Here is a 12,331-nt window from a genome sequence, read left to right on the forward strand (position 1 = left end):
GCCAAAGGAGTTTATTTATTGTGCTGCCCAAAATGTCTAAGATGAGTACATTTCTGCTTCAGAGCAAATGTTAATTATGTTTCAGGTTTTCCTGTGACAAAGATATAAAAAGTTTGATTTAGCCTTTTAAAAACCTCAGTGTTTGATGCCAGAAAATGCTGGTTAATTAACCTTCAGATTTCTGTGCCGCATATGAGAATGCCTGGCTTATAAAATGATTCCATCATGTAAGAGCCTTAACTGCAGTGAACGACAAATTCAGAGGCTTGTTATGTCAGAAAGGAGGAGGAGAAACTTCTGTTTAGGTCTTGCCTTCAGAGGGAAAGGAAACACTGATAGTATCCCCGTAACCTTGCACTGATGAGCAGGCACCACGTTGCTTTGGAAAGATTCATATTTGAGACCTGATGACTAAGTGGTGGTGGGCACAGCTGCTTTTAGAATCAGAGATAAAGGAAAGAAGGAAAACAAATCCAGAATTGCTATGAGAAAATCTTGCTGACATGTAATGCTGTCAGAGCATTTATAAAGAACAGAAACCCTATTCAGTGTCATTCAGGTACGTGCTATATTGAATGGAATATTTATTGTTGTAAATGTTGCCAAAGGTCTGCAATTGATAATCTCTGGATTTATGAACAGTAGCCTCTGTGAGAGAAATGAGATAGGTTAAATTATTGAGAGTATTAATTTTGGTTCCAGTGTAAATTTGTTCTTAAAGTCTATCAGTTTATGCAGATTAAGTGATCTTCCAAAGAGCTTGGGGTTTTTAAATATTTGTGGATACAGAGAAAATGATGGAAGTTTGCTATATTTTAGGTCTTTGGCTTAAAAATCTTATTAGAATAGGATTGCTGCACTGAGAGAAGGAGGAGTGTTTTGGAACATACATGGTGTTTTAAGGTTTTTGGGAAATTCCACAGATAAATGTACTAATAAAAGGTAAATGCCTCTTCCAAGCATCATAGCAATTGGTATAACCTGATCCAAACCAAATTGGGGTTACTGGAGGTCTCTTAACTTCACTTTTGAAATTCCAAGTCTCTCACTGATAAATATCTCAGGTTTTGTTTTGACAGTTCTGAAGTAGTTTTCCCATTGAAGTCAGTGATATAGATTTACACTCTTTTATTAAGATCAATAGCTTTAAGAAGGATCTTCCTCATTAGACAATAAGATCCAAGCCTGTTTTTTAGTTTGCTTTTGGCACTGCTAAAAGATTTATTTAACAACAACTGAAGATTGGACAGCACATGTGTAAATGTTCATCAAACCCATCAGAACATTTGCCTGAATGCTCGTAAAAGACTTTTGGCTAGAAATGGCAAGAATGATCTGGTCTTTAATCCTGGATGCTTTATAACAAAGGTTTTATTAGAGAAAATAAATTACAGCCTGGAGAGAGGATGGGATAAACAGCAAATTGTGCAGTTTATACCTTGGAATGATTGGTAAATGTGCTATTTCTTTCTGGGAAAGGGTTCAGCCTTGTCATACAGAGAATGATGCACAATTACAATTTGTGTGTAGAGAAAGTTTTGATATGATTATGGGTGGCATGAGAAACTGCTTTTCAACATAAAGTCATTTACCATTTGCTTCTGATGTGCTCAGTGTTACCAGCAATGTATTTCCTCATCCATATCCTTGAAATTCCTTGCTCATCTGTTGTCCCCACAAGAGGGGGAGTTCTAAGACTGGTGCTTTTACTGAAGCAACAAGTACATGTTGTATTTCTGATTTAAACCTTGAAAACTTTTATTTGTTATGTGAGAACTTTATTAAAATTCTTCTTTCTGTTTGTGAGCAAAGTTCAAGCACTTCTCTGTGGCTGTCCTCCTTTTTGCTTTCCTTTCTGAACTTCCCCGTTCCTTTTAAAATAAGATGTATCTTGCATTTTGCAGACACAGTGACTGTAACACAGCATTAGTGGAAGACAGCTGTAGTGTCTTCCCTGTCAGGCTGGTAACTCTGTGTGTGAGTGAACAGCTCAGCTTCCTCAGGCTTTCAAAGGAGAAATAACAATAAAAATTTTGGACCTGAAGGGATGGAACAAATCTGATGCTTCTTTGCAGTTTATCTCATCAGTGCTGTAAATGAGAACCAGTAAATGGAGCTCCAAGTATTGCTGGAGAAAGTGGAAACACACAAACTATTTTATATCCTTGAGAATTTTTTGGCTGATAACCTGGAAAACTTTAAATATCACAGGAAGAAAATGGTCATAGTTTTAGAGGCGTTCTTTAAATGTTACAACTGCAGAATTGTCTTCAAGAAGTCAGCTAATGTGAGTGTCTATAATGATGTTCTGATCAAGAATGGGTTAAAATATATTAATTAAAACAACTATAAATCCAGTTAGTATATGATCTCTTTAAATACTCTTAGCCTTCAAGAACCAGAACTAAAACTTATTGGCTTAAAAGTAAAAGTAGCAAAGAGCTTACAGTGACAAGGGATGGTGATCCAGGGGGCTGACCAGATTTTATATCCACTATTTTACTGTGCTCCTCTTCAGCTGTCTGCATTCAGCTACTTTGCTAGCAGCAAGAAATATTCACATAAAAGAGTTTGCTGGTCCATTCCCTGAGAGACAGGACATAAGCTCAGCAGGCAGAAATTCCAGAATAAATTCTCACATTTAATTTTAATAAGACTAGAAGGGCGTTACAATTATGTCTTAATTAATATGTTAGACAAATGTCCATCTGTGAGAATCATCAACAAAATTCCAACTGATTCAGCTGAGACAGGATTTTACTCACAACAAAAGGCAGGTTTTCATGTCTGGGTTAATGATGAGACAAATCTAGCACAGCTTGCTTTGTTTAAGGGACTAAAACATATGCACAAACTTTTGTTACCTGTGGATGGTGCTAAACATATCAGACCTGGGATTTCATGCAGCTTTATAAGAGTGTTTCACAGCTTGAAAGGCAGGAATAAGCAATGCCTTGATTTCTGTGCTCTTTCAGTTATTTAGTGATGGTGGAGAAAAAGTAAAGGCATGATGACTCACTTATGAGGTGCTTTTAAGTATTTTAAGTCATCAAAAATCAGGTATCAAAAAACTGCATTGAAAAAACTTTATTTTAAAGAAGTTAGAATAAAATTGCAGAGGCAAAGATAATTAATCCTGAATTTCCTGTTAATGTGAAAATGCACAACAGCAATTAATTGGAATAGTCTTTTACAGAAATTCCAGTAAGAAAATCAATTTACTATAGCTAAAACCAGATAAGCAGCCAGAGGAGTTCTGCATTTTGTACATATTCAGATATAGATTTCATTTCTATACCATGGTAGAAAAGATTGCTTATTCAAGTTTTATTACTAAAAAGACAGAAGTTTTACACTTTTTATTTACTTTTTGGCTACCTAAATTAATCCTATAACATGAATCATTTGCATTGTAAAGAGGCTGTCTGGGAAAAAAATCACCACAAATAACACCATTTTATTTGGGGGAGGAGAAAGTAGAATAAGACATTGCAAATTGGTCTGACAGCAAAAAAAAGTCCACTGCTTTTTCTTCACTCTTTAGGTCACTGAGATCTGAAAAGATCAGTCCCTGACAACATTTCTGCAAGGAAGGTTTTCTTTTGCCAAAGATTGCTCTGGTTATCACCATTGCTTCTGAGCCTCACAAAGCAGGAGGTTATTTGAGGCGCCTGAGGCATGGCATGCTCAAGGGAAAGCCAATGTCTGCTTAGCCAGAAGCAATGAATCCTGCATTTCTGACACCCATGCCAAACAGAACCTCCCACCGTGGCTTTTGGAGCTCTGGCAGGTCAGATGTGCCAGGATGGTGGAGCATGAACTGCAGAAATAGATGAATTCCCATAATTTGGGGATGTGTCCCACCCACTTGTCTGCCCAACATCAGACTGGTTGCCTATAGATGGCCAGGGGTCAGGTTTTAAGGGGTAGTAAGGACTTTTTTGTGCATTGGCAAAAGGACTTTTAATCTTTTCACTGGTCTTTATGCCTAGTGAAGAACAGCTGCTACCAGGGAAAGTCTCATCTTTGCTTTCATCAACAATGAGATAGTGTCTCCCCTGAGAGTGTAGGAATTTTCAATTCCTGCTCTATCCCTATTGCCTGATTTACTTGTTTTTCTTCACATATTGACTTTTTTAGCCACCATATCTTTCCTCTCAAATTTCTGCCTGGCATGAATGCATTGCTGCAGGCTCTGCTCTCTTCATGCTGCTGTATATCCTCACAGACCTCAGCGGGGAAACTGCAGTGGGAAAAGGGAATAAACGAGGTGGAATTTTCAGTCCCCAATTTATTTATAATACAAGAGCTGTTGATTTGTTGTATGAGTAAATAGAAGGAACTTGACTTGAGTCAAAAAAATCTCAGCCCCTGTGCCAGCTCATGTCTATACCCTGCCAATAATGGAGACAGTTATTCAGAAACCCTCCAAGCTGTGTAAAAGTTCTACTGGGCAAAAGGAGGCATTTTATCCATGTGCTTTTTCTCTTGTTGATGGCAGAGGGTTGAGCATGGCTCCTCAGCAGACTAGAGTGATGGAACATCTTTGATGGTGATGTGGGCAGTGGGAGTTTGGTGTTGATCACAATTTGCTGACCACTCCAGCTCTGTGGTGCAGTCTCTGCTCTGCCCTTGGGGAAGCCCACCTGGAGTGCTGCATCCATCTCTGGGACCCTTGACACAAGAAAGACGAAGAAAATAAGATTCAGTGAGTCCAGAGGAGGCCATGAAATTCATCAGAGGGCTGGAGCACATTTCATATGAGCACAAGCTGAGGGAGCTGGGATTGTTCAGACTGGAGAAAAGAAAGCTCTGGTACTTCCAGTGCCTAAAGGGGCTCCAGGAGAGCTGAAGAGGGACTTTTTACCAGGATGTGTAGTGATAGAACAAGCCAGAATGGCTTCAAACGGAAAGAGAGCAGGTTTAGGGTGGATATTAGGAAGAGATTCTTTACTGTGAGGGTGGTGGGCACTGGCACAGGTTTCCCAGAGAAACTGTGGATGCCCCATCCCTGGAAGTGTTCATAGCCAGGTTGGATTGAGTTCTGAGCAGCCTGATCTCATGGAATGTGTCCCTGCCCATGGCTGGGGGGCTTGAAATTAGGTGATCTTCAAGGTCCCCTCCAACCCAAACCATTCATAGATTCAGTTATAATTCTATGAATACACTTCTTGCAAATAACCAGAAAGAAATGGAGTGGAGGAAGGCACATGTACATTTGTTCTAGGACACTGTCATTAAGAGGGAAGTGTTGATTGAAGGAATTAATTCCTTCTGGATCCAAGGAACAGGTGTATTCCATGCTGTTGGGGCACAGCTATGGGGTGGTGACCAAAACAAGAATGATTTTTTTAGAATTAGCTTTTGTAATCGGTATGTGCTGAGAGACCCAGGTGTGCTTCAGAGATGCTGGATGCAGATGCACATCCCAGATCCATGAAAATCTAAATCCCCATGCTGCTTTTTCCTGCCCTTTCTTGCATCAGAGGAGATGCTTTTTTTAAAATAATGAAGTTCTTACTGGAAAAGGGTGCTATTCTTTGTACTGGCTTCTACCATGATACTGCTGCAGATTGAAGCATTATAACAAAATCCCCAGCTAGATCCTTGTAATTATAACTTGTGTAATAATTTAAATAGATGTTTCTTTTCTAATGGAACACACTAAAATTTTCATACTGAAATTCAAATATTCTTTTTGACCAAAAAGTCAAAATAATGGAAATAATTACATGGAGAGTAAAGGAGCTGAAGTGTCTCAGTTTGCATTTGTACTCTTGAGCAGGACATTGGCTTTTCATTTCTGGTATCTGAAACCCTAAGACTATGAAACATACTGAGATACAAATCATAGAAAGCTTAAATCCACTCTCAGATCTGATAACATTTTGATGGTCCACAAATTTAAAGGTTAAAAACTACTAAAGTCAACCTTAACTCTAGTTTGAACTAAGATCTGAAAATATTTTTCAGTGATGGAAAGGTGGGAAGGGAAATCTAGAGAGCAACTAATCAAGCATCCTGCTCAAAGTGAGTCTTTTTTAATCTTTCCAAAGACAGGGATTTCACAGCCTTTCTGGGTACCCTGTACCTGCACTTAATTCTCACTGTGGAGAATTTTTCCCATGTTCTGCTAGGATTTCCCTTGCACTGGCATGTGACTGTGACCTCCTGACCTGTGCACTTTCTGTACAAAGAGTTTGGACTCCTTGTCTTTGTAACTCCACTTCAGGGAGTAGAAGACTGGAGCTGTGTATTCCTCTAGTGGAGCAAATCCAGTTCCTTTGGTGCCCCCATGTCGTATCCATTGAGCTCTGAAATGTATTTGTGAATGTTTAGAATTATCTAGGAGTTGTCAGTGCTCTGAGTGACTTAAAGGCTAGCTTAGGCTAAAGAGTGCTCATTTTGCTTGTTTCAAAGTATTTTTCCCTGTGTGATTTTGAACTGCACTATTTTATTTAGAGCAGGTCTTGATGCCACTGAGGACAGGTTTTTAATTTTGGAGGAATGAGTACAATATCTGAAATTTGGACAGGTAGCTGTGCTTGCATTTTGCTTCCCTATCTCTCCCCTACTTGTTGCATCCAGTCCTTCTCAGGTAATAATAAACTTGTTTACTTGCCTGCCTTCTGTTGGCAATATCTGGCACTGCTGTGTTTAATGAGTAATAAGTTTGTCACAAAACCTGAAGCACAAGTATCATCCGCATCAGGAATGACTTTCCTTTAATAATCACTTTTCCAGAAGATGATTCAGTTTATTGCTGCAGGGAGTTGTGTAAAATGTAACTGAAGAGAATATTAATAGAATGTTCTGTGAGATGACTGAGGATCTTTGGCTGTGGGGTGGTGGAATGCATGCTTGCTGAATCACCTCTATTAAACCCAAAGGCACAATGATTGCACTTTAAGCCTAGCAGAGGGAAAAAGGTCATCTTGATTCTCTATTGCAAAACATTTTTACTCAAAAAATATATAAAATACTAAGCAGTTTGTAGTGTATGTTGATGGAAGGGTGCCTGAGAACATCCATCACTCCCTTGCTTTTTGAAGTGTTGTACTTTTCTAGGAAAAGCTATTGTGCTGTGTTCCCAAGCAGGCACCCTGCCTTCTCTACCTATTTTTCCCCTTTCCAAAACTAAAAAAAAAAAACCCAAACAACAAAACAAACCTAAAACTGGAAAAAAATTAATTCTTTTTTTCCCACAAGGCTTTTAAAGAGGTACTTGGTATAGGTGATGTGCAGTAAGAGGCTTTCTAGTTTGTTGAAATACGTCAGCTGGCTTAATTATTTACCCCTGTGTCTGTTTGACTATGACATCTAAACCAGTCCTTGTGCCTCATCTGGCATGCTTTGCATGGTGACTCAAGATACATTCAGTTGTTGTAGAGTTATTCAAAGACAAGAAATCTAATTTTTTTTTTTTTTTTTTTTGGAGAACTTTAATAACATTAATTTTTTCCCTACATCCTCATGGATAGTGGTGTCATCCTCAGGGTGCTGGAGCTAATGGAGCTGCTTTATGTCAGAAGGGAATCCTGCCTGTAGTGTCTTAGATTTGTGAATGGTAAGTGTTACTTGAGGAACTGGCCAGAATGGCTGTTGCTTACTTAATAAATGGCATTTCAGTTGTTGAATATCTTGCTAAGCTAAACTGACTTCAGTGGATTGAAACATTTGCAGGCTCCCAGGAGACTGGGATATAAAAATAATAGACACCTGTTTTGTTTCTGTGTCTGGTACAGATCTAGTGCAGAGCTGACAGACTGCACCTAAATAATGCATTTTATCATTGAATCTTGCTTTTAAAATCTTTTTCAGAGGAAGAGGGCGAGTTGGGACAGGAGTTCACTTTAGGAAGTAGTTCATTTCTGTTTCATGAGTAGTGTTTAAAATATGATGGTGTTATACCAGGATGGAACAACTTTATTAGCCTATTGCACTACTTATTGTAATCCTTGCATTAAATGTGGTTGTGCTTCCTTCTGAGGTGTTTGTGGAGTTTTTCTTGAGTCTCAGATCTTGAGATCAGTTTCCCTCAGTCTTCAGTTCTTCTTTAAGACACACAGCTTCACAGTTCAGCAGCCAATTTTTAGGACCTTCTGAGCAATAATGCATAATTTCAGCAGTCTCACTTTATTTGTGGGGCTCTGGGCTTCGCATTTTAAATTCCCTGGGTGTAAAGAAATGTGATCAACGTGATCTCATGCAGATCCATAGTCTACTGTGGCCAGACTATTTCTGCTACCCAAGTTAATAATCTCAGGTCAATACTGTTATTTTTTCACTACATTACAGCCTGCTGAAGACCATGAGTACAGTTTTCTTTAACCTGCTGGATGCCGGAGCCTCCTTCTCTTGTAAATAAGTTATGAGCAGTGTTTTTCAGGAAGGCTGTGCTGACTTCTTATGCTTGTGTGAACTCTTCCCCTAAAACAAGCTTCACTCTTGCTTCTGGTAACTTCTGTGTCTGTTTCTAAATGCTGTGTGTTGCCCTTTGGAGACAATATCTCCTTCTGCTAAGCACACACTCATTAGTGGTTTTCCTCTGCAGAAAAACATGACTCAAATCTCAGCTGATTTCTGTTCATAAAATTCCGTAGTGGCAGCTCTGTGTTCTCTCTGTTTCCACAATGTGCAGGCATTTATTTGCTAAATGCTGAGGGAAACCACACAACCAGTTTGCCTGCTGCAAAAGCTGGCACAGCAGAATTTCTCCGGCTGACTGGAACAGAGATGTTGCTGTGATGCTGCTCAGGCCCTTCCCTCCAGAGGCTTTGGGGTTCCCCTGTGCTGTGTCCTTCCAAAGGAGGCAGAGGGACAAAGTAAGCACAGACAGCTTACTGGGCATGCCAGATCCTCTGGCAGAGTGCCCATGCTCATCCTGAATACCTGCAGCCTCTGAGACTGCAAGGGGAATTCAGCTTGGCTTATGCTGAATCTTTAAATGTGTGTTGGATCCAGTGTGCTCATTGGGCTCACTTGGGGTAACCCCTGAAAATACTCCTAATTTTATTTGTTCCATCATTTCCTTCTAAAAAATTGCCCACCCCCATAACCTGGGAGTGAAAGCACCTTTGGTTTTATCAGTGAAAGCACCTTTGGGTTTATCAGTGGGTTTTTTGCAGTGAAGTTTGCACAATGCCTGGTTTTTCCTGGAGGAGCTGTGAAGCATCTGGTGGGGGCAGATGAAGTGTGTGGGTTGTGTGAGGGCTGAGGTCAGAATCCCCTGCTTTGGCTGCTCTGGAGGTCCAGTCCAAGAACTGCTGGACACAAACAGCTGCTGAGATATCTCATTTTCCTGTTTCCCACAAAAGAAAAAACAGCAGCTGGGTCTAAAGTGCCTGAGCTGATTTAAATGAGTTTCTGGTTATTTCTACACATATCTTCAGTTTCACTGCCAGAGTGCAGAGTGAGGAGGAAGGAAGGACTCTCAATTATCCATTTAAGTAAAAAAGACTATTTCTTACATTTTCTGTTAACGCTTCTACTCTCAGTCCTCACCCTAGAGGAGAAAAATGTACCAATGCCCCAAGGTGGCACAGTAGAAATGCCATTGGCCTGAGAGCTTTGGGCACAGGAAGGTTGCTGGTACTTCAACAAACCCATGCTTGAATCTTCCTCCTCATCTTCTTTATGGTCATGTGAGGCAGAAAAAGGTAAGAACATTTGGAATCTATACCTTGGCCACTTGTGGAATAGCAAAGCTGTGGGTGAATGTTTAGTTATCCTGTGGTTTCTCATGTTAGGATCTTATTGCCAGATGTAAAAGTACATTGCAGTATCAGTTCTGGGGCTGAAACTTGCTCTTTTGGATACAGAATTGTTTTGAATTGCAAACTAGGTCTGTCCTCAGAGCTGGAATGAATTGCAGATCAAACTCTTAGTGAAGAATGAAGAAAAAAATTGTTTTTAATGCTACAGTATAATAATGCTTCTAGGACAGGGATCTGTCTGAGGCAGATAATTTTGATGGGCTTTTTTTTTTCTTTTCAAAATTCCTTTCTCTCTTAAATAATTTGTGTTTGCCTGAATCTGGCAAAGAGAATTTACTGTGGGTAATTTAAGGTCCTTGTTTTGATAGCTGAGTGATGGGAGAAAGGACAGGGGGTAGTTGGGATGGGATGGAGGGTTGCAGGGAATTATAGAACTTCTAGACCTTATGAAATCACTTGAGTTTTATTGTCAGCTTTGGAAATATCTGCATTTTACGACTTCCGCTTTTCTAATGGCTCTGTTCAGAGCTGCTGTGCCCAGGGACCTCTCAGTGATGAAGTTGCACCTTGCTGACATCCACCCCCTGCGTTCCTCCTCTGTGCAGAGGGTTGTGCAGTGGAGGTCTGGATCTGGAGGCTGTAGGGGATGTGCATGTGTGTGTGTGTGTGTTTGTCTGCTTTCCCAATGCCTGCTGTGACATGTTTGTGATGGAAAAGGGAAGCACAAGGCTGAAGGCTGTGGTGCAGTTACCAGCAGGAGATGGTGAGTTGTTATGAAGAGAATTGATTTCTCCTCCATAGCTGTGGACCTCGGGGTAATTTTATCTCTGGCAGAGAGCAGATTTACCCTGTTTGCAACTCCTGGTAAGATCTGAGTTGTCACCTTTATCTTTGTTTCAGGCAGGCCTCTAATAGTTTTGTTCTTAAAATTATTATTATTTTTTAAGGGAGTCTGAACTCAATGTGTGTTTTAGCCTTTATTTTTAAGGATATTCTAGAAAGCTTTCTTTAACTTAAAGGCAGTAAATTTGTACATTGACTATTTCAGTGCATTTTGGTATGCAATCTGTTTTAACAAGACGTTTTGATGTTTTCTGGTTTACTGGTTCCTTTTTTCTTTTATAGAAAAGACCTAATGCAGAGCTTTCTTATTTTTTAATTTTTTTTTTTAATTCTTTATTGTCTTAGGATGAATATTTAAACAGCCCTCTTCAATCCTGCTTCAAAATGTCCCTGTGCACATCTTCTCACAAGGACTTTTCTCAGTTGCTGCCACTTCAGGATATTGGATGCAATAAAACAGAAATTAAAAATTCACCTGCTGGTGTCATCTCTCCAGCTCCTTACAGCTGCAATCAGTCCACACTGACAGCAGAGCACAGTCCAGTCTACATTCCCTCATCTTTCATGGAAAACAGGCACGAATACTCCACAATGGCATTCTGCAGCCCTGCTATGGTCAATTACAACATTGCCAGCAATTTTGGGGACCCAGAGGGAGTGACAGCCAGGCAAACCTCGAGCCCCAGCGCTCTGTGGTCTGCTCCTGGCCACCTGTCCCCTCTGCCTCTGCACTGCCAGCCCTCCCTGCTGTACGCAGAGCAGCCCAAGAGCCTGTGGTGCGAGGCGCGCCCCATGGAGCCCCTGCTGCCCGGGAGCAGGTCAGTGCTGCTTGCTGCTTTAACACTTGGCTGAATATTATCTACAGCCTCCTTAGCTCAAGGCTTTGCTTTCTACTTTTGAATCAAAGCGTTGCTCCCTCTGAAAAACAAAACGATGCAAAAAAACTTCGCTAGACACGGAATCACTCAGGGTGTGTGCGTGTGTTGTTTGTTTGTTTGTTTGTTTTTATTGTATCTTCTGAAATAAGATTTTTTTTTTCCCAACACCTCCTTGGAGTACTATACATCAACACAGAGCATTACAAATAACTTCACTCTGAGAACAGTTTACATTGCATAAGCAAAAGGTCAAGACTGCTAGACACTATTTTGTGCAACAAAATTAATTTTGCTTTAGCAGATTAAGTCCTTTGAGTGAAAGAGGTAAATATCCATTCCTTTTGCTTTTTCATACAATATTGTTTGAATTCATTTTTACGCAGATTTTTTTTTTACTGCTTCTAATAGATGTGAAGGCTTTTTGTTAACTTGAAATTCAAGGGAAATGTTTGCTTTACGTTTTGGTTTTAGTATAAGCAGTCACACAGCAGCATGCATCACATTAAAAGGGGGTTGCTGCTGAAAAAAACTGACTTTGTTTCTTGCTGCTGTTCCCAGCTGACTTTGTGAAGTTTTTGTGAAGAGCAGAGTCACAGGATAAATTTTCAGCTGACAAGAAACCCTGTTTGCAAAACCACATTCTTGTTCTGCAGATTTACTCACATTGCAAACCCTAACCAGGGTCTGGATCATCAGCTGATGAAACTGCTCCATTCTTGGGCACAGACTTGTTGGATGGATAAAAGCTCAGGGGCTGCAGGTGCTGTTCCTGCTTCAGCAGCTGGATATTTATTCATAGGCCTCCTTATTTAACTTCAGCACTGATTTAGAGTATGAAAAATAGCAAATAGCGTGTCCTGGGAACAGTTTTAGTCAATGGTTAATAAAGGGTTT

The 12,331-nt window shown here is 40.1% G+C and overlaps 1 protein-coding gene across 1 annotated transcript in view; it reads left to right on the forward strand.

Annotated features, from left to right (window-relative positions):
* Positions 1–427: 427 nt before the first annotated feature.
* The window catches only part of ESR2 (estrogen receptor 2), a 38,547-nt gene continuing 26,643 nt past the window's right edge, over positions 428–12,331 (forward strand). Inside the window, exons 1-2 of the mRNA XM_030949519.1 lie at positions 428–559; positions 10,905–11,377. Of these exons, the coding sequence (XP_030805379.1) occupies positions 10,944–11,377 (434 nt within the window). The 5' untranslated portion in view covers positions 428–559; positions 10,905–10,943. The remainder of the gene's footprint in view (positions 560–10,904; positions 11,378–12,331) is intronic.

Source organism: Camarhynchus parvulus, chromosome 5 (assembly GCF_901933205.1).
Source record: "Camarhynchus parvulus chromosome 5, STF_HiC, whole genome shotgun sequence".
Lineage (NCBI taxonomy): Eukaryota > Metazoa > Chordata > Aves > Passeriformes > Thraupidae > Camarhynchus > Camarhynchus parvulus.